The sequence below is a fragment of the Nannobrachium achirus genome, assembly GCF_963921795.1.
Source record: "Nannobrachium achirus genome assembly, chromosome: 20".
NCBI classification, from domain to species: Eukaryota; Metazoa; Chordata; class Actinopteri; order Myctophiformes; family Myctophidae; genus Nannobrachium; species Nannobrachium achirus.
The window spans coordinates 23,113,170-23,137,431 of NC_137827.1; the positions used below are offsets into that span (position 1 = coordinate 23,113,170).

At 44.0% G+C, this 24,262-nt stretch overlaps 3 protein-coding genes across 4 annotated transcripts in view; 2 read left to right on the top strand and 1 right to left on the bottom strand.

Annotated features, from left to right (window-relative positions):
- Positions 1–4,644, top strand: part of zfyve28 (zinc finger, FYVE domain containing 28) — a 46,567-nt gene extending 41,923 nt beyond the window's left edge. Inside the window, exons 10-14 of one of the 2 annotated variants that reach the window (XM_080750323.1) lie at positions 118–281; positions 376–492; positions 1,011–1,115; positions 2,344–2,447; positions 2,704–4,644. In XM_080750323.1, the coding sequence (XP_080606449.1) occupies positions 118–281; positions 376–492; positions 1,011–1,115; positions 2,344–2,447; positions 2,704–2,835 (622 nt within the window). In that variant the 3' untranslated portion in view covers positions 2,836–4,644. The remainder of the gene's footprint in view (positions 1–117; positions 282–375; positions 493–1,010; positions 1,116–2,343; positions 2,448–2,703) is intronic. The other variant, XM_080750324.1, reaches the window with a different exon arrangement.
- LOC308305564 (transmembrane protein 179-like) overlaps positions 1–14,413 on the bottom strand; it is a gene marked incomplete at its 3' end in the record, with an annotated part of 467,552 nt that extends 453,139 nt beyond the window's left edge. The window contains exon 1 of the mRNA XM_080750375.1: positions 14,391–14,413. The remainder of the gene's footprint in view (positions 1–14,390) is intronic.
- LOC308305563 (fibroblast growth factor receptor-like 1) overlaps positions 7,146–24,262 on the top strand; it is a 30,375-nt gene continuing 13,258 nt past the window's right edge. The window contains exons 1-2 of the mRNA XM_080750374.1: positions 7,146–7,418; positions 7,874–7,968. Of these exons, the coding sequence (XP_080606500.1) occupies positions 7,884–7,968 (85 nt within the window). The 5' untranslated portion in view covers positions 7,146–7,418; positions 7,874–7,883. The remainder of the gene's footprint in view (positions 7,419–7,873; positions 7,969–24,262) is intronic.

Sequence of the window (24,262 nt, forward strand, 5' to 3'; positions counted from 1 at the left end):
TGACCCCATTTTAGCTCATAGAAGTCCATCCTATTATGTTTGGAATATCATTTGCTTTTACAAATGGCACCATGACATTCATAAATTCTGCCCCCTGGCTTCCATCCCTCCCTCCAGCCCTGTTAGCAGTCTAACCACCAGCTCAGAGATGTCAGAAGACCTAGACCACCAAGAGATCCAACTGGCCCTGCAGGCTGCCAAGATGGCCGCCAGGAACAAGATACGCTCACGCTTCCACAGCAGCAGCGACCTCATCCACCGCCTCTTTGTTTGTATATCAGGTAAATAGGGGGAAAGAAAGAAGGAAACGCTCACTTAAATTGTCTCTTTCTGTCTCTGAATCTCATGTCCACTCTGTCCTCCTGTCACATGCAGGTGTCGCTGACCAGCTGCAGACCAACTACGCTAGTGACCTGCGCAGCATCCTCAAGACGCTGTTTGAAGTCATGGCAACCAAATGCGAGGAGGGGGATAATGACAAGCAGAAGAAAGGTGGGGGATAGATGTGTCACCTCATTGTAACTTATACATTCTAAAACGGCTTGGTCCATTCCTTGATTCTGATTGGCTGGTTTCCCTTTAATTGCTGTGGTATATGAGACTATAATCCACACCTTGAATCAGTTTATATCAAACCCAGGTGCATTATTTCTTTCCACAGTGTTCCACAGTGCACCAATTATCTGCACCTGTGTTGTTGGCAAAAAAGCTGGGAACTACTTTCTTGCAGACCTTGTAGTGAATTATTAGTGAAATAGAACAGTTTTAATTGTTACATGTATGTCTATGATTTTTCATGTTGCCATATTGTAACCGTTTTAGAAAAGCAATAAGCCACGCGAGGCATGTGGTGACCTGTATTTTATAACAGCTATAAAATACCAGGTAAACACATGCCTCTTGTGGCTTATTGCTTCAGTACACCTCTTATGGATGGTTTCGTCGCTGACTGTTGGCTATGGGGAGGATTAACATTGGCCTCATGTAACGTTATCTCCTCTGGCATCCAGCAGCTCCTGGCCTGCGCAGTGCCGTGCTGGAGGACTGTGCTCTGTGTCAGGAGACCATTTCCTCCTCTGAGCTGGCAGCCAAGGCCCGGGAGGGTCAATTCGAAGGTCAGCAAATCTACTGTTTGCACTCACCTGCACCAGGGTTGTCAACATTGGACTGTCAGAATCCAGGAGATTTATTTTTGGGGGGTGCGCGGAACTCCTCAACCGGGGTCCATTAATAGATATATTTTTCTGTGTTCTGTTGAATTTTGTGCATGTTTGATACATTTATCAGGCTTACTTTACTAGCATGTGTACAATTTCAGCCGAATATGCCAAATGTAGGTGTACAGATCTGATGACAGAAGCAAAGTAAGACATCTTTAATAATGACATCTCATCTGTAAGACATTACTTAAGTGAATATCTATATGATCTTGCATGCATTGCCCCCACCCCTAAAGCGGGTCCTCCCCCAGAACATTTTTAACATAGTAGATTTAATCTCCTGTGTTCTGGTGAATTTTGTGCATGTTTGATACTTTTATCAGGTTTGCTTTACTAGCATGGGTACAATTTCAGCCTTAAAATGCCAAATGTTGATGTAGGCCTACAGATTTGATGACTGAAGCAAAAGGACATCTTTAATAATGATTTCTCATCTTTAAGTCATTAATTAAGTGAATATCTGTATGATCTTTCTTGCATGCATTGCCCCCACCCCTAAAGCGGGGGGTCTGGGGGTCCTCCCCCAGAACATTTTTAACATAGTAGATGTAATTCTCTGTGTTCTGGTGAATTTGGGGAGTTTGATACAAAATCCAGGAGAAATCCAGGAGATTTGCAAATCCAGGAGACTCCCAGGAGAGGGGTTCAAAATCCAGGAGACTCCTGGGAAATCCAGGAGAGTTGACAAGCTAGACCTGCACACATATACAGAAAACAGAGGGTTGTTGAAATGTCAGCACTGTACTCTTTCCCTTCAGCTCACCACCAGACATACATATTACAGACCGTGACCGAGCTGGCTACTATAGAGAGTTTTATTTGAATGCACTCATGTTGATAGGAGACAAGCCAACAACTCTTGGACACATCCGGGCGTGGTTAATATTACCCTGTAGTTAGCATAGGCTTTACACATTACCTGTAATCAACAACTTTAGCATAACATTGTCTTAACAATGGTAGGACTCTGGGAGATTGAAGCCCACAACAGTTCTCTCAGTATTGTTGTGTTGTGTTTTCTCACCATAATAAAAACTGGACATTATAACAGGACCAACAAACCAGGCTTTTTTTAAATTTGGTACCCAGGAACGTTCACTGTTGTTGTCTTTGTTGTCTCTAGATCCTCCAGACTGGGTCCCAGATGAGGCCTGTAGCTCTTGTATCGCCTGCAAGGCCCCTTTCACAGTCATCCGCAGGAAGCACCACTGTAGGAGCTGTGGAAAGGTACACACTCTCCTCCACCACCTCCCTCATTCCGGGCACCTAGGCTCTAATGTAGCCTGATAGTACATTTGAGTCCCATTCCCAACAATCCTTACTGCCTGTCTCTCCCTATCTCTCTCTCCCTGTTTCCTGTCCATCTCCACTTTCCACTATAAAAGGCCACATTGATGTATAATAGATTGTGTGACAGATGATAGATTATGACATATTACCGTATCATGTTATCAACTCTGTGCCTGTCATTGTGTCATTTCAGATCTTCTGCTCCCGCTGCTCCTCCCATTCGGCTCCCCTCCCCCGCTATGGCCAAGTGAAGCCGGTCAGGGTGTGCACACATTGCTACATGTTTCACGTCACGCCGTTCTACAGCGACAAGACTGGCATCTGACCCCCAGATATGAACACCGAAAAGCACACAAGACGCCTCTGCGAGCTCATATGCATAGGATCGATCCAAGGCAGTGTACAAAGCAACCTGCCCGCCCTCCCCAACCCTACTAATACTACTTCTCCAACTCGGGTATGCCTTAGTGGTCGTCCTCATTGCCCCTGCTGAGCCAGGCTTCAGAACAGAGACTGTAATGGATGGGAGACAGAAAAGAAATCACGATGTGCAGGCACACAGACTAATTGACCCTTTTTCTGTTGATTCAGAGATGCTGCTGCTTAAAAGGGAACCTAAGGGTCTGGTTGTGATACCAACTCTCCACGCACGCACGCACGCACGCACGCACGCGCACACACACACACACACACACACACACACACACACACACACACACACACACACACACACACACACACACACACACACACTAATGATTCACAAATGCCTGCCTGCCTACAGAAGAAGTAGATCAAGGGAAGTACCTGGCAATAAAAGATGTTGAACTGACACATTGCAGCAGTCATCTGTCGCAGTTTGCAGCACAAAGTAGGGAGGACAGGCCTTCGATGGATCATTTGTTTTGTTTTACTTTCTGCGTATACAAAAGGCCTTGTGACATGTTTTCTTATGTGATAGCGGGCTTCCCACATTTGTGCCAGAGTTCCCATGGGACTCTGATTACTCAAAAGAATGTAAGTCACGATAGCCATGTAAATAAGGATAATTCGATAATAACTACACTCTGTCATTGCATTTGTGGTTGCCATTATGTATGGGAAGTGGAAGTAATTTTCACCAGACTACCAGTTTCAGCAAACAAAAAACAAACAAAAACATCCCATTATAGCTTACATATTGCAATGATTTGTTTACGCTTTTAATGGCAATGAATGTCTAATACTGTATCATTTGATGAAATGAGGTCTTGATTCTAATAAGATTGTCAAAATAGCCTTTTAATGATAATATGGGCTGTGCCCATTGTTGCACCATGGCATGTTTTATAGTTCTCTCTAGTGACCCCACTGCACAGACCTGGATGAAAGGGATCCCAATACTTATCACTGTCAGGTCTTGGAGGCCACCTAGTGGTGAGTACTAAAACTATGTTTTCTACAGTGCACAGACATCAGCATCACATGTGTGCACTATGCTTTGAAATGAGGCCTTCTCAGGTGTTTGCCTATAGACTACAGGCCAATTCTGTTTTTTCTCCTGTCCTGATTGTGCAATACAGTGACTACTACTAATTACAACAGCCCCACACATTTTTGGAGAGGCAAACCTGTGCTATTTAAATATTAGTTATTATAGGCCAACTTTTTCTTAGGCAAAAAGAAAACTCATCATGATGGTACTGTCGGCATGGAACAGATTGTCAGTACTTGTACTGTCAATGAATTTGCACCTAACTATCTTACATTGTTGACTTCCAAGGTAAGGAACAATGTTCAAAATCCCTCCCACCTCTACTCCAGCCATGTACTAACTAGGGTTTGTTATGGTTTACAGTGTGTCCATTTTACTCTGATGTAAAGCTAAATCTCAGGCATTATACTGTCCAGTTCATGCCACTACTATTACAGCAGTTTTATTTTTCATTAAATAATTTAAACAGTCTAAAAAGATGTTTTTTCTTTTCTTTTATAAAAAACTAAACAAAATGAAATCATGTATAAAAGCTATAACTACTTTTATGTACCAAAAAAAGAAAGGGAAAAAAAAGGAAAAAAAGAAAGAAAATATGAATCATGCAGTAAAGGGCAGGATATCCTATTATTTCAGAGCTTGGTGTTATTTTCTAAAGCAAAAAAGCAAGTACGTTTCAATGACAAGAGCTGTGTAACATATTTGAAAAACAGAAATGATGTATCTAGTTTTAAATGCTATGTATATTAAATAATAAATTACTTTTCCTGTTTCAAAAATGTCGATTGTGACTGTGATGCCAGAGAACATCTCATCTTCACTTTCGTATGTATGTTAATAGTTTAATGTTTAATGTGGCTATAATGTATTTGAGCAATGGACCATATTTTCGTCCATATTTTCTAAACACCTAAACTTCTTTGCATTTTTTTTACTATTTTGAAAAAACATTTTAAAATAATTCAAATAGCCAATTTACATCGACAAGTGAGTGTTTTTCAAAATAGAAAGAAAAGGCAAAGAAGTTTAAGGATTTAGGGTTTAGCTTGGCAAAAGTAGGGCCCAATAAATATGTCCTCTCTCTCTCTCTCACACTCACTCACTCACTCACTCACTCACTCACACACACACACACACACACACACACACACACACACACACACACACACAATGTTCTTGATTTGCACATTCTAGGGGACCACTTTCTGACAGGGGTACACATTCGACAGGCCGAATAGACCCATATTATGCACTATGTTGAAGGGGGAAGGCATTCTGACTGGGATAACTTTAGCCTGGCAGCGGCTCAACACAACACGAGCTCCACGCCTTTTCATTCTTTCTTTCTTTTCCTTTTTTTAATACGAGTTCCACGCCTGTCACCTGACCTCGTAAAGACTGGTTCTTGACCTTGCCCCACTCGTTGGCCCATACCGGCCAGGACAAGGCGCCTGGTACCAGCCTAGAGTCACTGGACTTCAACCACAGTCCAGGCCACATAATGTGCATGTGACATGCACATTGACAGAACTCAAGCCGACACAAGCACGTAACTTTGGTCCTCAGTGCATTATGTGATGATATACGAGGCAAATAGCTCGAAATTGGAATGATACAATGAAATCATACAGTTTAAATGAACAATTAATTATAATTAGCTCTGGGACATTATTATCCCTGACTGTTGGTTGGTGGACATTTGGCGTCAGCGAGGGGTCAGTGACTCTGCTGTAGGCCTACTGAAGCACCTGATGAGATGCCATCAGGTAAATATACATTCCTGAGATTAAAATTAATGAATAGAGCAAAAAGAGGAAATATAAATATAAATAGCCACATTGGCTACATACATGTATGAATTGAGTACAAAGGGACGGACCCCAATGCAAACAAGCCTAACAGCTTTCTTGTGGCCTTTATCCTTTTAGGTGACCTTGTAGCCTATATCAGTGAACTGTTTTCAATCAATCCAAATGAATAAGACATGTCCCAAACAAACCACCCACACAGCTGTTGTGGCTGATTTTAAAGGATGAGTACCCACTGGGTGGCAGCACTTACAAACGGCATGTAGCCTATTGCCTGCTGAGTGCTGACCAACAAATAATAGAAGTAATCAAATTCCCCAAGCTATATGGAACTGGGAATGGTGTGTACACAATTTGCCTAAATGGTTAAAGGAGTAGTTCCCCGCAAAAATGACTTTTTTCTTTTTCCTTTATATCGATTGCTCACCCATGGAGACATATCATATATTTTAAATAATTTGATTATAATAAATGTACCCCTATTGTTTCCGGATGGAGACACAAATTCATTTGTAAGTTGGAGGAGAACAATAGTCAATAGGCAACCACTAGAAAGGCAGTTCCTGCCGAAACTGCACAACCTGACTCCGCCAGATGGTGGCAGTATTGAGTTCACAAGTTAAAATTCACAATTGTGAACTGGCAGAATCGGGTTAGAAAACTGCGGGGCTCGCTGAAAACACGCACAAAATCAAAAACTCTCGCCACCGAGGGACGCCACTGTGGGACAGCTGGGACAGCAAATCATTTTCTTGCACACGTCCAAGTATTCAATAATAGCCCAAACTTGGTGAAAACACGCACAAAGTAGGCTATACTAATTATGTACAGTAGGAATTGAACTCAAGGTCAAGCAAGCAGTCACAGTAATACAAATGGACTGGTATTAAAGACAAGTTGAAAGGATTCACTGGAGAAAAAAACTAAATTTTAAAGAGAAAAGTACAAGCACTGCGTAAAGCTCAACAAGTTGAAGTTTGAACGAAATCTCTAGGAATATATAGTAGGATGCCAAAAAAAGTGTCGGAATAAATATAAATTCAAATTGAGCACAACTATAGTGTATAATAATTATACAGCAGATTTTAGCTTGTTCGGCTATTTTCGCCTAGGTGTTTGCCTCGGACGCCCTGTGGGTCCCGGACCCCACGTTGAGAACCAGGGGGGCAAAGGGGGATATAGCGAGAGAGAAGGGGTTAACATGATGATAGATGTGTCCAGCCTGGCAGCTGATTGGTCAGAAGTTGAGGGTTGGGATGGACAAGTCGCTCCGCAGTGCGTTACTGTAAAAAGTCACTGGATGAAGTTGACTCACAGAGTGGACTGCTGCTGAGATCTATTAAAACCAAGGAACGGATTTAGCGGGCTCTCCAAGTATGTGTGTGCGTGCTTGTGTTTTCTTTTATGTTTTCAGATGGAGCTAGTTTGACGTTTCTCCCGAATTCCGTTATTTCTTTGACCGAGAGTGCGCGTCTAGTTTACTAGCCATTATTTCAGCCCCACCGCGGTCGAAGGAACCTCGGCCACTGTCAGTTGATTCATGGACACTCTGCGGATTTCACATCAACACAATTCTGTCCAGAGGTTGATGATACGGTGATATAGCTTAACTCATTAAATACTCAGGTAGGTCTATGGTATTATAATGTTCTTTTCTTTTTTTTAAACTGCACTTTTAAATGTATTGCATTTCTTTGCGTGCATGCATAGACAGGCTAGGAGTACAGTCGTTTACAGCAAGTAAAGCCTATTGGAATTTTGTTGAATAAACGAGATTAAATGTTTAGTTTTTCAGTGATAGGCTAATATACACTAAAATAGCTCATCTTCCTATGATATGAACTGAATAAACAGGCTACCACTTTCAGCAACAGCTGAAATAGTTTCCATTTAATGAAGTTGTCTTGTGCTTTTGAGTAAAACTTGGCTAATGTAATGTAATGCTTGTATTTCACATAGCCAGGTTAGTATGAACAATTTAATCATATGAGAGCAAATAATACTTTAAAAATAATGTGATATGTGCTACTTCTATGTAGTTACATTTACAAGGTGTTGATATTGGACCATGTGTGTTTCAGTTTGTAGAACATGAAGTTGCCTTTGATAAGGATGGGAGTCCTGAAGATTGTGCTGCTCATCTTTGAAGCTGTTTTACTCACTAACTGTGCAAGAGGTGAGATAAATCTTTTTCTTTATTACTGTTATTATTTTTGCTGTGAATGCTGTGCATATCTGTGGTGCCCTGTCAGATCTATTTTCCTGTAGGCTATAATAGTATTTTTGTTTGATTGTTTTGTTTTGTTTGTTTTTAATTAACAACTCTAGCGTCCCTATTCTGGGGATAACATTTGGCAAAAATAGCTGATCTGCAAGCTCACAACACCTAGTGTAGAACCGTGGGGGACTCCAATTAAAACAAAGGGTATGAGTGGTGCATTTATATTACTGAGCCCTATACCCTACATACTGTTATACCCCTATACAAGAGGGTGAACGAAGTCAGAGGTGATCGGAGAGGACATGAAAAGTGGAAACTAAGTCCTGCCATTCTCAAAGCCCATATTTGAAAGGAAAAAGGTTTACTTAACCTTGTGGCATTTTGGTCATGTCCATAGTATTGGGATATGTATCGCATCGTGACTCCTGTATGGAGAATCAGGATATGTATCATATCATGAGTTACACTATTCGCCAATACCCAGCCCTGTAATACTTATAGTATAAATGTAGTTGAAGGGCTGTGGTTTGTTGTGTACCTGAAGAAAGTCTCAGCTGGATCCAACCTCTTCACACTGAGAAGCAAGAGAAGGAAACTTGAAATAAATAAATAAATAGAGCCCAAAATCAACAATGGGGAAAGAGAGAGGGCAAGCCAATGCATACCCCCACAGTTTGTGATCTTTTCTGTGTGTGTGTGTGTGTGTGTGTGTGTGTGTGTGTGTGTGTGTGTGTGTGTGTGTGCCTGTGTGCCTGTGTGCGTGCGTGCGTCCATGTGTGTATTCATTAGTGCTAAGTCAAACAAACACATCCATCTTCCCAGGGTGAAGGAACACCAGTCACAGTATTACAGTCCAGCTCTCTTGGGACTGGCTAAGGGACGGTCTCTCACGAAAAGACTGTGTGTGTGTGTGTGTGTGTGTGGGTGTGCGTGCGTGCGTGCGTGTAGTAGACCTCATTGTGACCACTGTTCACAGTGCAGTGTCTGTTGCCAGCAAATACTTTGTATTACAGTGATAACTCACGTGGTGCTAGTTGACCTGTCGTGTCGTCAGATCATTCGTAATCATCAGGATGTTTTGTGTGAAGTCATTCACCATTGTTAACTTTTGAAAATGTCTCGGTCAATCCGGTGGTGTGAGCAAAAAGCCAAGGCAATATGTTCAAAAACAAATTGCATGCTTAATGGGAGAAATGTGTAATTCAGGGATAATTCCCTGCTGAAAACAAAACATGCTCTGCAGCCTCACTCCTCGTTTTTTTCTCTCGGCATGGCAGCAAATTCAAGAGGCGCCCAATGGGTACAATACCTGCATGTGGTTATCAGGGGGTTTGGTAACGGGGCAGGTAGGGGGGCCGGCGGCGGTTTAGAAAGGGGGAGATTAGATCTATGGGCTCGCAGACGCACACAATGGCTCATTCACAGCATGGTCACCGAGCCTTCACAGTACGGATAATCCAAAAGTAAACAAGACGTGAAGGCTAAATAAGATTAGACAGGCAATTATGTATGTTTACTGATTAACAGATGTCAGTGAGAGGAAAACCAACAGGGGAGTCCATCTGTGTTGAGAAAAAAGGAGCATGCCTCATCGGTTGGATGATTTATCTGTGGGGATCTTCACTGAGTTGGTTGCAGCACACACACAAAAAAAGGAGCTGCATGCAGTATGTTTTTCATATTTCCTCTCTGGAAGCGATTGGAGATAGAAACAGCTGAAACACAGACAGATACATAGTTGGCCGACAGCCCGTGTGAGATGGTTTTGAGTGATGTCTAGATTAGTCTGTCTATGAACGAGTCTGTATTATATATGGCCAATATTTTGACAGGAAGTGATGATACAGCGGGGGCTGTGTTTATGATCCAATTGTATCAGCTCTGCATTGATATTTTTTTTGCACTACAGTCGGTGGTTCTGATGAGAGACATGTGCTTGCCTGGGAGAAGCAGAGGCTGAGACAGCAGTAAAACTGTCCCCATAAAATTTAACAGTGTATGATGACATCTTAGACAAATGCAAATGAAATTATACAAGATGATGTGGCCCTTCTGGCCTATGTGTGAAACAGTAGAGAACACATTTTAAGCGTTATTTTACAGCATTTATCAAAGAAGTTCAACAAATGTTCATCTGTTGACAATAAGTTAAGAGTGAGTTAACGTTTTCAAGCCTGCTGCTGTTGCTCGTCAGATTAGATCTGAGTCCACCCAGATCCAAGTGTACCCCAACACGCACGCACACATGCACGCATGCACGTACACGCACGCACGCACACACACACACACACACACACACACACACACACACACACACACACACACACACACACACACACACACACACACACACACACACACACACACCTTTCACATAACTTGAGCTTCAGGACACAACTGTTATTATGTAGAACCCCCTCAGAACCCCCATGCCCCCTCCAAGCCAGCTCCCTCCCTCCCCCATCTGTTACCCCACAAGCTCCCAGCAGCTGGGGGTGGGGGGGGGGGGGGTGCCCAGTGATGTGTCCCAGCAGACCTTCTAATGTGGTGACAGACCAGGGGACCGCTGTGGTACACTAACCGTGGAATGCAGCAGGAAGGATATATGGACCTGCTGTGTGCTTTGCAGAGCTGCACTCGGGGCAAACGAGAGAGACTTGAGGTGTCTCTACTATTGACCAGGCCTATGTGTGATTGTGTGTACGACATACAATTGACCATATTCACACATGTCATTGTATTGTATTATCTTTTGTTTTATTTTTGTTTATTTTATCACAATACTTGTATTTATACCTTGTATGTTGGACATTGTTAGAACAGTCTGCCATACCAACATTTCACTAGTACACATGTATGAGCATGTGAGAAATAAAATCTCTTGAATCTGGGATATTTTGTCATTGAAACCAAATTGAGATGTTTTTTAAATGTATTTTTCCCCCCTTCAGAACTGGCAGATACTGTACATCTATCTACCAGTTGCAGCAGTAGTGAATATTTTTGGGGGAAGGAAAGCTTAGACTGTGACTAACGCACGCAGCCGCTGTGTTGTCACTAACACGAGTCAGTTCAATTTTACGGTTTTAACACTAGGCACATGTGTGCTCATCTACACCTTTGGAGCCATCTGGAGAAATTTAGAGCATACAAAACTGCTCTGCAAACCTTTTGGAAAATATACATTTTATAGCAGAGTTACATCATGGCTCCATAACAAGAAGGTACTATGAGATAAATTGTATGCCAAGGGCCTTTAAAATCACAGGGCCATTTGGCTCCCACACAGTTTTCCATTTCCTTTAAACGTAATGAGGCTAGTTTCTCAGTAACCAAATACCCCAAAGTCCTCTTATTTTTTAAATAGGGTCTGAACAGTAAGAAGGTAAAACACGGTAGTGTTTTGGCACACGGGTCCATTGTGGAGAAGGTGGGGGAGAGTGGACAGATTGGAGAGAAAGACAGAGGCATTTAGAAAAGACAGGCACTACTACTACTGAGTACACATTAATATTGTGTCCATTTTCACACTCTCCAATCAACACCCCAGGATTTTCTGTGTAGCATTTTATCACGGTTACTAAAGCCCAGTGTTTAAACACTTTCACTGAAAAAACTTTCTTTTTATAGCAATTCTTTCCTTTATTACCATTAGTGAAACATTCCTTGACATAGGACTGCTTACCTTAAGAAAATGAGGAATGCGATGCAAACGCATTGTAAACTTGTAGATAGTTTATTCTCACGTTTCCTGTAGATACAAATTGCACCCCATTACGATTCTTTACTTTGTGGCTGCTTGATGCAGCACCTCAGTTTCTTTGTGTAGCCATTGTGTTACCCAAACCAATTTATGACCAGACAAACTAAAAGTCTTGCCTGCCGTCCCGTCCTTGCACATGTACAAACCTCTCTTCTCCGTGCCTCTCTTTGCATTTCCTCCCGTTTATTACCAGTGTAAAGTCGAGGGAAGTGAATTAAGTTAATGTGCTGTCGTTAAAGCAAGGCATAATCTGACCTTTACTCCCACCCAGCCTTTCCATGCTCTCCATAACCCCCTTATTTACTGAGTCTGGGTCCATTTGCAGAGAACAATGGACGGATTATTGTGCGCCGTGGTCCCCCAGGTTGGACATGGCGGCAGTAATTAATTTTAAACACTCCTCACCCCCGTAGACGGCGCTTATTTGCCGTCTATTAGAGTACACTGTGGACGAGGGACTTGCTTTACTGACGGCCTGCCATTTCGAGGTGCGTGAGAAGAAGTTAAGAGAATGAGTTTGTGGCACGCATTGTGTGTGTGTGTGTGTGTGTGTGTGTGTGTGTGTGTGTGTGTGTGTGTGTGTGTGTGTGTGTGTGTGTGTGTGTGTGTGTGTGTGTGTGTGTGTGTGTGTGTGTGTGTGTGTGTGTGTGTGTGTGTGTGTGTGTGTGTGTGTGTGTGTGTGTGTGTGTGTGTGTTTTACTAAGCATGGTAAAATTGCTCTGTGAAAAGTCATGATAATGAGATATCCAAGGAGCAGAAGGCAATTTGAAAACCTCAGAGGTATACCAGCAGCTATTCTCTCCCAACTAAATCTCCATTATAACCAGGTGGAAATAATATTCCCAGTTTCTGTGATCCTGATGGAGACCATACATTGTTGTTGTGGCGGTGGTGTGTTGCCACCGGCCGCAGGCCGCCAACAGCTACACGCCGGTCCCCATCTCTCTCACTCCCCTGCACCCCGGTGACCCCGCCAAATCTGCGAAAGTTAGAGGAAACGTTTTGAGAGAGGAATGTGTCAAACCTCACTCCTTGGAGGGGAAAGAAAGGAAAAGGGTTGCAGAGAGGAGGGGAGCTGTGATAAGTAGCCATAATGAAGGTCAGCGGGTGTTTACTTTAGCGGGGTCATATAATCCCTGCGAGTCACCCTCCCTCATTGACTGACTTTTTAATGGACACTTCAATTAGCATTCATATGGGATTTCAAGGGGGGTGTGGCCTGTCTCGTGGTATTTTCAGCTGTATGTTAATGCTCTGTTTAGAGATGGGACGATATGAACATTTCATATCACGATTATTGTGACCAAAGAAATCGCGATTTACGATATTATCGCAATAATCAAAATATCCCCAACATCCATTATCCTGGGGCAGAACATTTGCCAAAAAACAGCAGATCTACAATCTCACAATGGGTCGCGTTGTGAGCTTGTAGATCGGCTATTTTTTGGCAAAGAGATTTGGTAGAGAGTGAAAAAAGGACTGTATCAAGTACGTATATTATAAGTACGTGTTACCAATAGAGTGTTTAAATGGTACTGGATATGCAGCTCGGCAAATAAAAGGCGAATTGATCCTAGTACATGACGGAGGACGATTTCACAATAAATTTAATCTCCACGATACGATTATCGTGAGTGTTTTTTTATCACGATAAACGATAATATCGCTTATCGTCCCATCCCTAGCTCTGATGCAATAGGATTTTTGGACAAACCGAGTGAATAATACGAAGGTCTCGCTGTATACAATGCTCATTAGTTTGTTTGGCCAGTTGGCTGTGGATGTGGTTTCAGACCACACACACTCTTCCTGTTGGCAGAATGGAGTCAGGTTCAGTTAAATAGAATTCCTTTTGCCCCTGTTAACCTTCACCAAACCCATGGAACTCCTTTACAAAGTGCCACAGAGCTGTCAGCCTGTCACCATTCAAATGATAATTGACCTCTCTGTTCGCTTTGCACAATCGACCAAGCATATAGGCAGGAACAACTGTCTGATTCTGAACTGACTGTGTTCTCAAACATTTGGTTCCCGTCTAATTCTGATATTAAAAATGTCTTTAGATATATTCCGTGGTCTTCCAATGTGATGTTTCAAAGCCGTTCCATGGTTTTGTCTGAGGCTGCCAAGGCCAGGGGCTGCTGTGTTACACCCTTGGCCAGAGAGAAGGGTCTTTAGCCATTTGGAAGAAAGCCTGTATATAGGTGGGGGTAAGGGGGCCGCCCCGCTGGAACCTTACAAGTGACCTTACAATAACATTTCAGTTCCACAGTGGGAAGTGTTTGTCTTGCGCAACCCTTCTTTCTCAGCCTCCTTCTTCTCTCTGCTCCCACTCTGCTCCAATCCGTAGTAGTAGTTTTTTTTCTCTCTCTCTTTTTTTTCTTTCAAGGAGTGAAGCCCCCCCCACCACCACCACCTCCATTCCCCCTGTCGCTTTGTATTCTGCAGCTGTTCACTCAGTCACTTAGTGAGTGAAATGATGAGAATCTCATGGTTCCCCTCTCTAACCCCCTCAACAGGAGAAGCCAGGCCTGTTTTCCTGTACATTTTAACATGTGGATTTATGCCTGGACATGGGGGCTGCAGACAGGGCAGATATCGTGGCTCCCACCCTCTCTCTCTCTCTCTCTCTCTCTCTCTCTCTCTCTCTCTCTCTCTCTCTGCTCCTTCCCTCTGTTTCCTCTTTTCTCTCCCACATTGCATTTCCATCCACATTGGTTCTTCTTGCTGCATGTCTTGATCTCCATGTGCCTCCCTTCCTCTCTTACACCTGCATCGAGCATAGCTGCAAAGAAAACATCTATATAGAGAAAGCCATGGTAAATAAAGTGAAAGCAAGGCTGTGTTTATTTAAGGTGCACAGTTCCCACCGGGTGTCTCAGCACACCTTACATTCAAATAGAAAAGATCATTAAAATCACACTCGTGTGAACTGAGCGGTGGTGTGTGTGTGTGTGTGTGTGTGTGTGTGTGTGTGTGTGTGTGTGTGTGTGTGTGTGTGTGTGTGTGTGTGTGTGTGTGTGTGTGTGTGTGTGTGTGTGTGTGTGTGTGTGTGTGTGTGTGTGTGTGTGTGTGTGTGCAACAGCGCCCCTCCCTTAACATGTGTGGTCAGAAAAGGTTACTGCAGGCTACATACCCGGAGACAGACAGACATACAGACATACAGACATACAGACAGACAGACAGACAGACAGACCCACACACACGGCCACGTATAGGAGCGTTGTGACCACCGCTCAAAAATATAATAAACACAATAAAACAATATAGAAAACAACAATATTACTCATACAAATGAAAGATCTTACTGTAGATAAGGTACATACGATACAGTATACACAAGACACACATCTATTGTATGTCATGGTACGTTTGGAATTGCTGGTAGGTTTGGAGAGGTGCGCTCGTTCTCTGCGTGAGGCGGAGATGACAGCTACAGCTAACAACAAAACATTAGCAGCTACGCTAGCTAGAAGCAACTGCCTCTCTTCAGTTCATAGTGGTCCGAAATGGATTCAAACGTCATTTCAAATATTATAATAATGTTATTATGTTGTGATTATTTCATTTATGTGTGTGGGGAAAGATATTATTGCTACGATACTACATGGGAATCTCGTGGCTACCCGGTAGGCCTGGCCTTCCATAAGCCTCAGCGTTTCCTTCTACTCTCTCTCATGGCGGACGAGCACCTCTGTGATTTTTCATGTCTAGGGACAAACTGACTCAGTTCAGGTGAGAAACTCCCCTCACACCAAATTGCGAATGGGACTATAGCCCAGATAGTGGAGTAGTGACAGCGTTTCAAACATACCGTAACATATACATACAGACATACAAATGTACTGTATATGTTCTGTATTACATACACACATACAGTACGACTGTATACTGTATTTACATACACATACAAACATCCTCCCTGGACTTGATGTTAGACTTGTTGTTTGGACTTCACAGGTTAGGGCAAGTCTTTTCATTGTGAATAAAGGATTGATATAAACTGTAGAAATATAATCTACAGCTTGCATCTTGTATACATGTTTTCTGTGCTTGCTGCAGCCTGTTTGAGTCCAGGTTGCTCCAGGTTTATCTTTACTTATCAGAATTCCAAATCACAGAGGTACCTGTTGTATGTGATGTGAAGACGATTGGCCTCTCATAGTTTACATTTGTGTGCCGGTGCCCCCAGTCCTTCCCAGAGACATTGAATGCTCAAGGTTAACTATTGTCTTTGGAAGTTTCATGAAGTTAGTAATTACTGGGTGATATGATATATCACAAACACACACACACACACACACACACACACACACACACACACACACACACACACACACACACCCACACACGCGCGCACACACACACACACACACACACACACACACGCACACACACACACATACATGCATCTTATATATCTTTGCTTTCGTCGTGTCTCCTCGCTCCTCCTCTTTCTTCTGAATGTTTCATTAAGAGTCACCAGCCGTGCGGACCCGCCCATCCACCCTCTCCCTTCCCACCTCCCTCCTGCCTCCTCTTCCATGTGTTTTGTTCTCCAGTTAAAAGGTTGATTGAAAGTTATGGTGGCAACAGGAATGGCTGGCTGAGCCTGAAGAAAGCTCAGGCAAAAGGATGCTTGGAATAACGAGGCCTGAATGAGGCCTTCGCTGCCACCAACACGCACCCGGACCCTCCTTCCAAGTCCCCCCCCCTCCGTCGGACCCCGCTTTCAGTTTGCCTCCGATGGGCTTCAATGAGACCTCATATGGCTTTCTGCCTTTCTCACTTCCACTTTGTTTTTCATTAAGAATTCTTTTGACAGAGCTTGGAAATTGTCCTTGCATAGTCCCTATTGATTAAGAGTACAAAGAGGCTGGCTTGGGTGATTACCAGTCACAGTATGTCAAAAAGGGCGGTTTCATGAGATTGTAGGCTGTCGGAATTAATTCCAACTCACTTTCAGGACCCGTCTCTCTCTCTTACTCTCGCTCTCTGTTTGTCTACGTCTGTCTCTCTCTGTTTCTCTCTGTGTCTCTCTCTCAGAGCGAAGGAAAATAATCCCTGAATTGTAAAGGCAAGGGACCTATTAGGTTTATAATGAATGGAAAAATATGTCCCGGCTTTGACTTGAGGAGTGGAATGAGACAGGAGAGAGGAGAGGAAAAATCATTTCAGAAGCGGAGAGTATAATCTGTCATTTTTTATAGCCAGGCTACTGCTACACCAGACTGGAATCCCGCACCATGCAGTGAAACTGATTTGATTTCCTTATGCGTGGGGACCGGGGACGTGAGCTGGACTTTGGATCCGACTCTGACCATGATGCACCTAGTCTGCTGCTCATGGTGATTCAGTTATTTATAAGGTTTCTGGATTGTGATTCATTATTAGCTATATCCTTCTTTAATGCGTTGGTTTAACACTGCTGTATGTGTGACTCAAGTTCTGTTGCAAATAATTACAGCAGTACCTCTGTTCTTGTCGCGCCAGTTAAAGAACTTTGTCAGTGAACAAGTTCGATTATTGAGGAAGATAAGGTCATAAACTGGAGGGGGAGAGAGAGAGAGAGAGAGATGGAGACAGACAGGCTGGCAGACAGAGACGGATTGAGGGCAGTGACCTTTGTGGGACTCGCTGGGCGTAAGGTGAACCGGTAAAGCGCTGAACAAATTGTCACTGTGAATGGGCGGGTACCACCACATAATGACAAGCACAACGGCCCCGCGCTGACAGATTGATTTCAGACAATATTCTGGGATTGTCGAGGGGCCCCACTGCTGTCAGTGAGAGCTTTAGCCTCCTCCCCACCACCACCACCACCACCACCTCTGTCTGTCTCCCTGCACATCTCCCCCTGTCCCTGCTCCCTCTCTCTCTCTTGTTGTCCCGTCACCCTGGCACCCAACCCCCCACCTCTCCCAGTCTGTCCCCTCCCTGCCTCCCTGAATCGCTCCTTTCTGCACCAAACACTCCTGCTACATCATGTCACTGAGTCACCCTTGAAAGGGCCCCGTTGACAAAGGTGCTGCTGTAAAGCGCTTCCCAGTGTGATGGAGATTGCACTGTCCTCAGACTAGAGACAGTGGTGTTGGGTTAATGGAGGCTGAGAGATGGAGGGGCGCACTCGGTACTACGTACCAGGACAGGTCGTCATCGTTTTGCAGATGTGACTTTAGTGGGACTGCCCGTGACCACAGCACACGTACACACGTAGACACGCACGCACACACACATACACACGGTTCTGCGGGTGACAGCATGTCTGGCTCAAACTGGCCCTGTTTACAGTCTTTACGCTTGCCTGCCTGACCACAGCCGACCGGCAGTGACTCGACCAATAAAATAGCTGTATCCGATTGCACACCTCCAGAGTGGAGGCTCGACTGTGTCAACACAAGCTGGCACAATCAGTTGGATGCAGGTCGTGCGGTAAAGCCTGATTTAATAGCCAATTTACAAGCTCACAACGCATCGCAAGTAAGTACAAATCAAGCTTTAGCTTTGCAGAGGAGTCAGGAGAGGGGTTAGGGGAATTGTACACAGTCAACACCCCTGCTCTGTTGACAGATAGGTCCACAAAACCACAAAGACTGTGTTGTGTACTTAAGGGACGGAAATGCAAACAGAATAACAGACAGTCTAGGAGTTTTGTTGTCAAACCAATTTAGTCCAGAAGAACTGTTTGGTTAAATGCTAATCTCAAGTAAGTTAATCTGTAACCCACTCTGGTAGTACAAGGCAGGTGGAGGAAAGATTATGTGCAAATTAATGAGCCTTTATATTGCTTTCTCTTAAACTTGTGTGTATGTGTGTTTCTGTGCGTGCTTGCGTGCGTGCTTGCGTGCGTGCGTGCATGCGTGCGTGTGTGTGAACACACACAGGCATGCCAGCCAGAGCAGCCGTGCATGTGCGAGCGATTCCACAATGTGGTCTTCAGTCAGTCACCAATGCGTTCCGTCTATCTCCAAACATATTATAAGGACGGCGATAAACAGGTGCTCGTCTGTGCCCTGTTGTGTACGCCAAACACACGCCTTCAGACAGAGAGAGAGAGAGAGAGAGAGAGAGAGAGAGAGAGGGGCTACTTTACTGTGTCATGTGGCCGAGGCTGATCCCAGGCCAGGGAGTGGGGTGTGAGATTGCTGGGATTCCTGGTTACTACCGCATGGGTTTACCTAATCCCCTTCACTCCCCCCGCTGCCCTCCACTCTTTATGAGCTGTGTGTTAAAGGAGGTCTCTCTGCCATCTTAGCTTCTGCTCTCCCTGCCACTCTTTAAATCAACCCTCCTCCCTTTAACCCGTGGCCCCAGACTCTTTTCTTCCACACTCGCCGCTCGCTCGCCCCTTCCTGGTACCTCCTGTCCTCTAGTAGCTTTCCTTCTCTGGTCCCTCTCTCTCTCTCTCTCTCTCTCTCTCTCTCTCTCTCTCTCTCTCTCTCTCTCTCTCTCTCTCTCTCTCTCTCTCTCTCTCTCTCTCTCTCTCTCTGCCCCGTCCTATCTTTCCCTATCTAGATTTTCTCTTCCCCTTCCTCTCCCCCCCCTCTCTCTCCCTATTCTTGCCTGTATCCCTGATAAGTGGCCCTAAGCACACACTCTGCCCCTGTGTGTGCGCCATGCCTTAGCCTAATGGAGTGAGATAAAGCAGCTAGAGAGCCACTCACTGTGAGCTCTTTATGATAGGACGAGGCCAGTGGATTGCAAGGCTGCAGGCGGTGCCGATTGTGAAGAACATACGGAGGAAATGATCCGGATTGTTTTTGATTTCTCGATTAGAAATCGATCACGCTACGCCACAGCATGAAAACAGCCGGTGCAGTGTGTCCTGTTATAAATGATCCTCTCCATCCGTGAGTTGAAGGCTTGCAAGTGTTCCGTGCTTTCAAGCAATCTGTGCAATCCTTCACACATGATGACAGGGGGTACGGCGAATATAGCCGGCAGTCCTGTGATGCACTATAGACATAGATGTACTGTAAGTAGTAGACACACGCACACACACATGCTTGCACACTCACACATACATACACCTTTCCCCATTGGAAGCAGCTGGGGTCGGTAGAAGGCATTCACGTCTAATGAAATATAGCAGCTCAGAGTTCAAAGGCTCCACAGTAGGGCCTGTTAGAAGCAGGCCGCGTGATGGAGATGTTTCCAGAAGCTTTATGACGCTGGAGTAATTTCTCTCTCTCTTTTTTCATCTTTTCTTTTTTCCTCCGTTCGTTTGATGGAGTCGGCAGGGAACTTGTTGTTCTGGAGCCATTAGGGAAGGAAGCAGGGGCAGATTCACTGATGTTTGTTTTTAATAAGGGAAGAGAGGCTGCTTCCTTTTTTTGGCTTTGAAGTAAAAAAAATAAAACGACATATATATCCCAATGAATCTGCATTAATGAGCCAAATTGGCCAGAGCATCTTATTCTCTTTTAGCCCATTTTGTTTAATTATAACCCACCTCCCACCGCCCTTTGCTCTTTCTCTAGTCTCCTGGACTCTCATGTCACCCAATAGCTTCTACTCCTCTACCATTCCCACCACTGAAGCAGTGGCTATTCAGCCCACATCAGATGGTGCCGAAGAAAGAGCCATTGTCCTGGCTGGTCTTAACCTGGTCTTATCTATTGATTGGAAAGCTGAGAGGGGAAAATAAAAGGTATTGATTACCACGCTGGGTGAAGTCGCTGGGCAGGACGTCTGGAGGGGTAAGAAAAGGCGGCATTCTTTCCCCTCTGCTGCCCCGCTGCTGTCAGAACACTCTCTCTCAGGGGTGTCAATTGGGTATGGCAGGGGTATGCAGCTACCAAAATTTGGTCACTTTAACAAGGTATTATAGTTATATTCTCCACACTTGTATTCTCCCCATCTTGACAGAATGGTATATTCCCAGGTTCTGCAGGTCAGCTGCACAGGTGCAATGCATTATTGTTAAGTGTGGCACGTTTACTAACATGCAAAGTTTAGCTGCACTTGAACAACCGTTCCAGGCTGCCATATCCAGCCCAAGAAACCGTAGAAACGGGGGAAAAAATAAAATGTACTTATTAAAATAAATGTATCATGCCTGCGCGCGTGCAAGACACCAGTCATGTTGCCATACCTTAGCTTTTTCTGAACTGACGCCACTGCTCTCTCTCTTCACACACACACACACACACACACACACACACACACACACACGCACGCACGCACACACACACACACACACACACGCACACACACACACACACACCTTACCCTCATCCTCCCCTTTTCACCCCCTGCCCCCCCCCCCCCCTCACCTGGCCTCTACTCTTGTACTCTTGAATTGCTGGGGTGGCTCTCTCTCTCTCTCTCTCTCCTGGCGATTTTTATCTCCGCTTGTGAAATGTATAGCCTGGCGCAACAGTGGTCTCTGAACAGAAGCACTGGCCTTTCACACACTCCCCATGCCATGGTGACTGCCTCACCTTTCCCCCTGCACCCAACCTCCTCCAGTCCCAAGTGAAGTCACCGGTGCCGGATTTCGTTTTCGGGCTTTCATGTGTCTTTTTTTTTTTGTTTCGCTTTTTCTTACTTTTTTAATGTAATTTATTTGCGCTCTTGTTTTGCGTCACTTGAACTGTGGCTGTGCGGCACACAATCCCATTGTGCTCTAAAAGTGCCCCTGAGGTTTTAAGGGATGCACGGTGGGATGATATTTCCCTAGAAGCACCGGTTCCATTAAACTTGCTTTCTTCCCCGTGCCGCTGCAATGTTAATGTGGGGGGACGGGCTCTTCTGCCCGTCTGCTGTTGCATGGCCTGCTGGACTAAAGCCTAATTTATGTACCCTGCTTGCCCAAAAGAACAAATACACAAGTTAACATGTCTTGATGCAACACGTTGTTGACTTTTGGGCAAGCGACACCCTCGCATGATGGAGTATTTACATTAAGCTTAACACCAGCGCTGCTGAGAAACAGGAAGCGGTCTCTAATTTGTCTTACACTCCTTCCCTGCCTGTTAGTCTTTATGTAAATACTGCATATTGAAGACAAATTCTCCCGGGTCCATGTTTATAAAAGTATTGAATCGTTACAATCTGATGGCGTGTAAAGGGGCTGTTGATACACAAGACATGTTTTGTTTGGCTGGAGATTTAAAGAGAAAATCCCTTTCATTTCAAGGATGTTTGGTGTAGTTTAAATAACCACGTTCTGGCTGTGTTGGACTGACTGCGTTGCGTGCATCATCAAGTTGTTCTCGTTGCGGTTTGTTCAGACCCAGGTGTTCTCTATTGGAACGTCTGTCAGCGGACGAGCCAACCCTTTATTGATGTGTTTGCAATGACTATAAAGACCAAAGAGAGAAAAATGCATGTACACATTGTTACAAGCCCACAGGTGTTTTGTAAAAGAGAAAATGAATGTGGAGAACGATGCCAGCACATCTGAATGCTGCTTTAGCTTGGCGGTCTCTATAAAAGGCTTTGGGCCCTATTATGATCCAGGTCTTATGCCTTATGCCTTAACTTCTTTGCCTTTTTTTTACTATTTTGTTTTTGTTTTTTAAATATTTCAAATAGCTGATCTGCAAGTTCACAACGTGCAGATGTAGATCAGCATTTGAAGTATTTAAAAATGTTTTTCAAAATAGTGAAAAAAAGGTAAAGAAGTTAAGGCATAAGGCATAAGACCTGGATCATAATAGGGCCCTTTATGTGTGTATATACGTGTGTACCTACCTACCATACATACATACATACATACATACATACATACATTGTATGAACAATGCACAGTTCATATACCGGTATATATATATATATTATATATATATATATATATATATATATATATATATATATAAACTGTGCATAAAACCTTCAGCAAATTGAGCGCTCGAGTCCTTTCCTTGTGTTCATTCGATCTGAATTGTCCCACAGAACTGTTTTTAATTTTAGATTCTTTTGTGCATTATGACTTTTTCTAATTGCTCTTCATAGATGTCTGCATGTCAGCTTGAAATGTTATTAACCCTCATGGGAATGGTTTTTACAAAATGGCTATATTTAGTCTGGATCACAAGAATGCCTCCTTGTTGAATGTGCCCCTTTCTCTTAAAATAATCCATCACCAAATTGAGCAAAGAAAAACAGAGCTAATTCTGCGAGTCGTCAGACCTCCTCCTCTTCCTGCGCTATGAAAGATTCCATTCACACATGGAGGTTGGCTAAAATAAGGCCCCGTGCACCAATGCTGCAATACGGGAAAGCCCATGTGGTCGTGTGTGCGTATCATTTTCCATTTACAGGGCAATGTAACAATGTTAACCATTTGGGTAAACATTCTGAAATGCTCACCAGTTAGTCATAAATCTGCCAGCCTCTCATTCATCACGCCTCTGTATCAAAAGGTACTCCTTACTTAAGTTAACGGGAGAGAACGCCTTGGAATTCAAATTAATTCAATATGAGAAGTATTGCTTTAACATCAGCGAAAAGTTGGGAAAGGAGAGTAGTGCAGTCAACCTCTGCTTTATAATTTTGACTGCAACAGAGAGAAGGAAAGCTGGGTGGGAGACAATGAATCGAGTCGAGGCCAGCAGAGGTGCACATGGATGCAGAGATGAGCATCTGAACCGTTGCAAAGAATTCTATTGCATCTGGCACCACTCCATTTTGAATTCAGAAGTCTTTATCTGCGAGTCCTGCTATCAAGCCGATAAGGCAAACATTTCCCCTTTCCCCGTTTGATTTGCCACAAAGTGACTCTTCCCTGGTTTCAGAGCTTTCAACTCCAAGGTTAGGCGAACCTGTCCTTGAGAAGGACGTGGGTGTTGGGCTGAAGGTGGAGGAGGATTCCTGTTGAATAAAGGCTGGTGGTCATGCACGCTGCACAAACACTTATTAAGTTATTCAGACGATGGCCTTGATTTCAGCACCTCTTCATGCCTTGTTTTTCAAAAGAACTTCAAAAGGATTTTTTTTTAAAGAGCGGAGACGAAGGGAGGAAATAATTTGTTGCACATTCCATGCACTTGGTGCAGCCGCCAAAGCCCCTACTTTATTAAGCTCAAAGCTCAGGAGCCAGAAGAATCAGCAGAATACTGCACTTTTGCACCTTATTTTCTATAAAAGATTATAGTGAACAGCATTCTGCCATTTTTCTGTTTCTCGTCAATACCCCTTTTTTTTACCCCCCAGCATTTCATCATGTTATACTCCAGAAAGTACCGTGGCTTTTAGAAAGCTTTGTTTGGCAGATGTACGCTTTAAGTACTCTTTAGTTTGGTCAATTTTGACACTTTCATGCAACCAGACGTTTAGCATGAAACAGGCCTTGACTTTTAGCTGAACACGGCCCTGCTCTCAGTCTCCTGCATTACATCTGTAATCAAAATAGGAGCAACAGGGTTCAGCAGCTTGTGTTCTATGTTGTGAACACGCCACGGAGGGGATTCCTTCACCCCCTGACTTTTTGAGATTGGGAAACGTGTTGATGTTTTCACAGGGTGGTTTTGGTCTCTG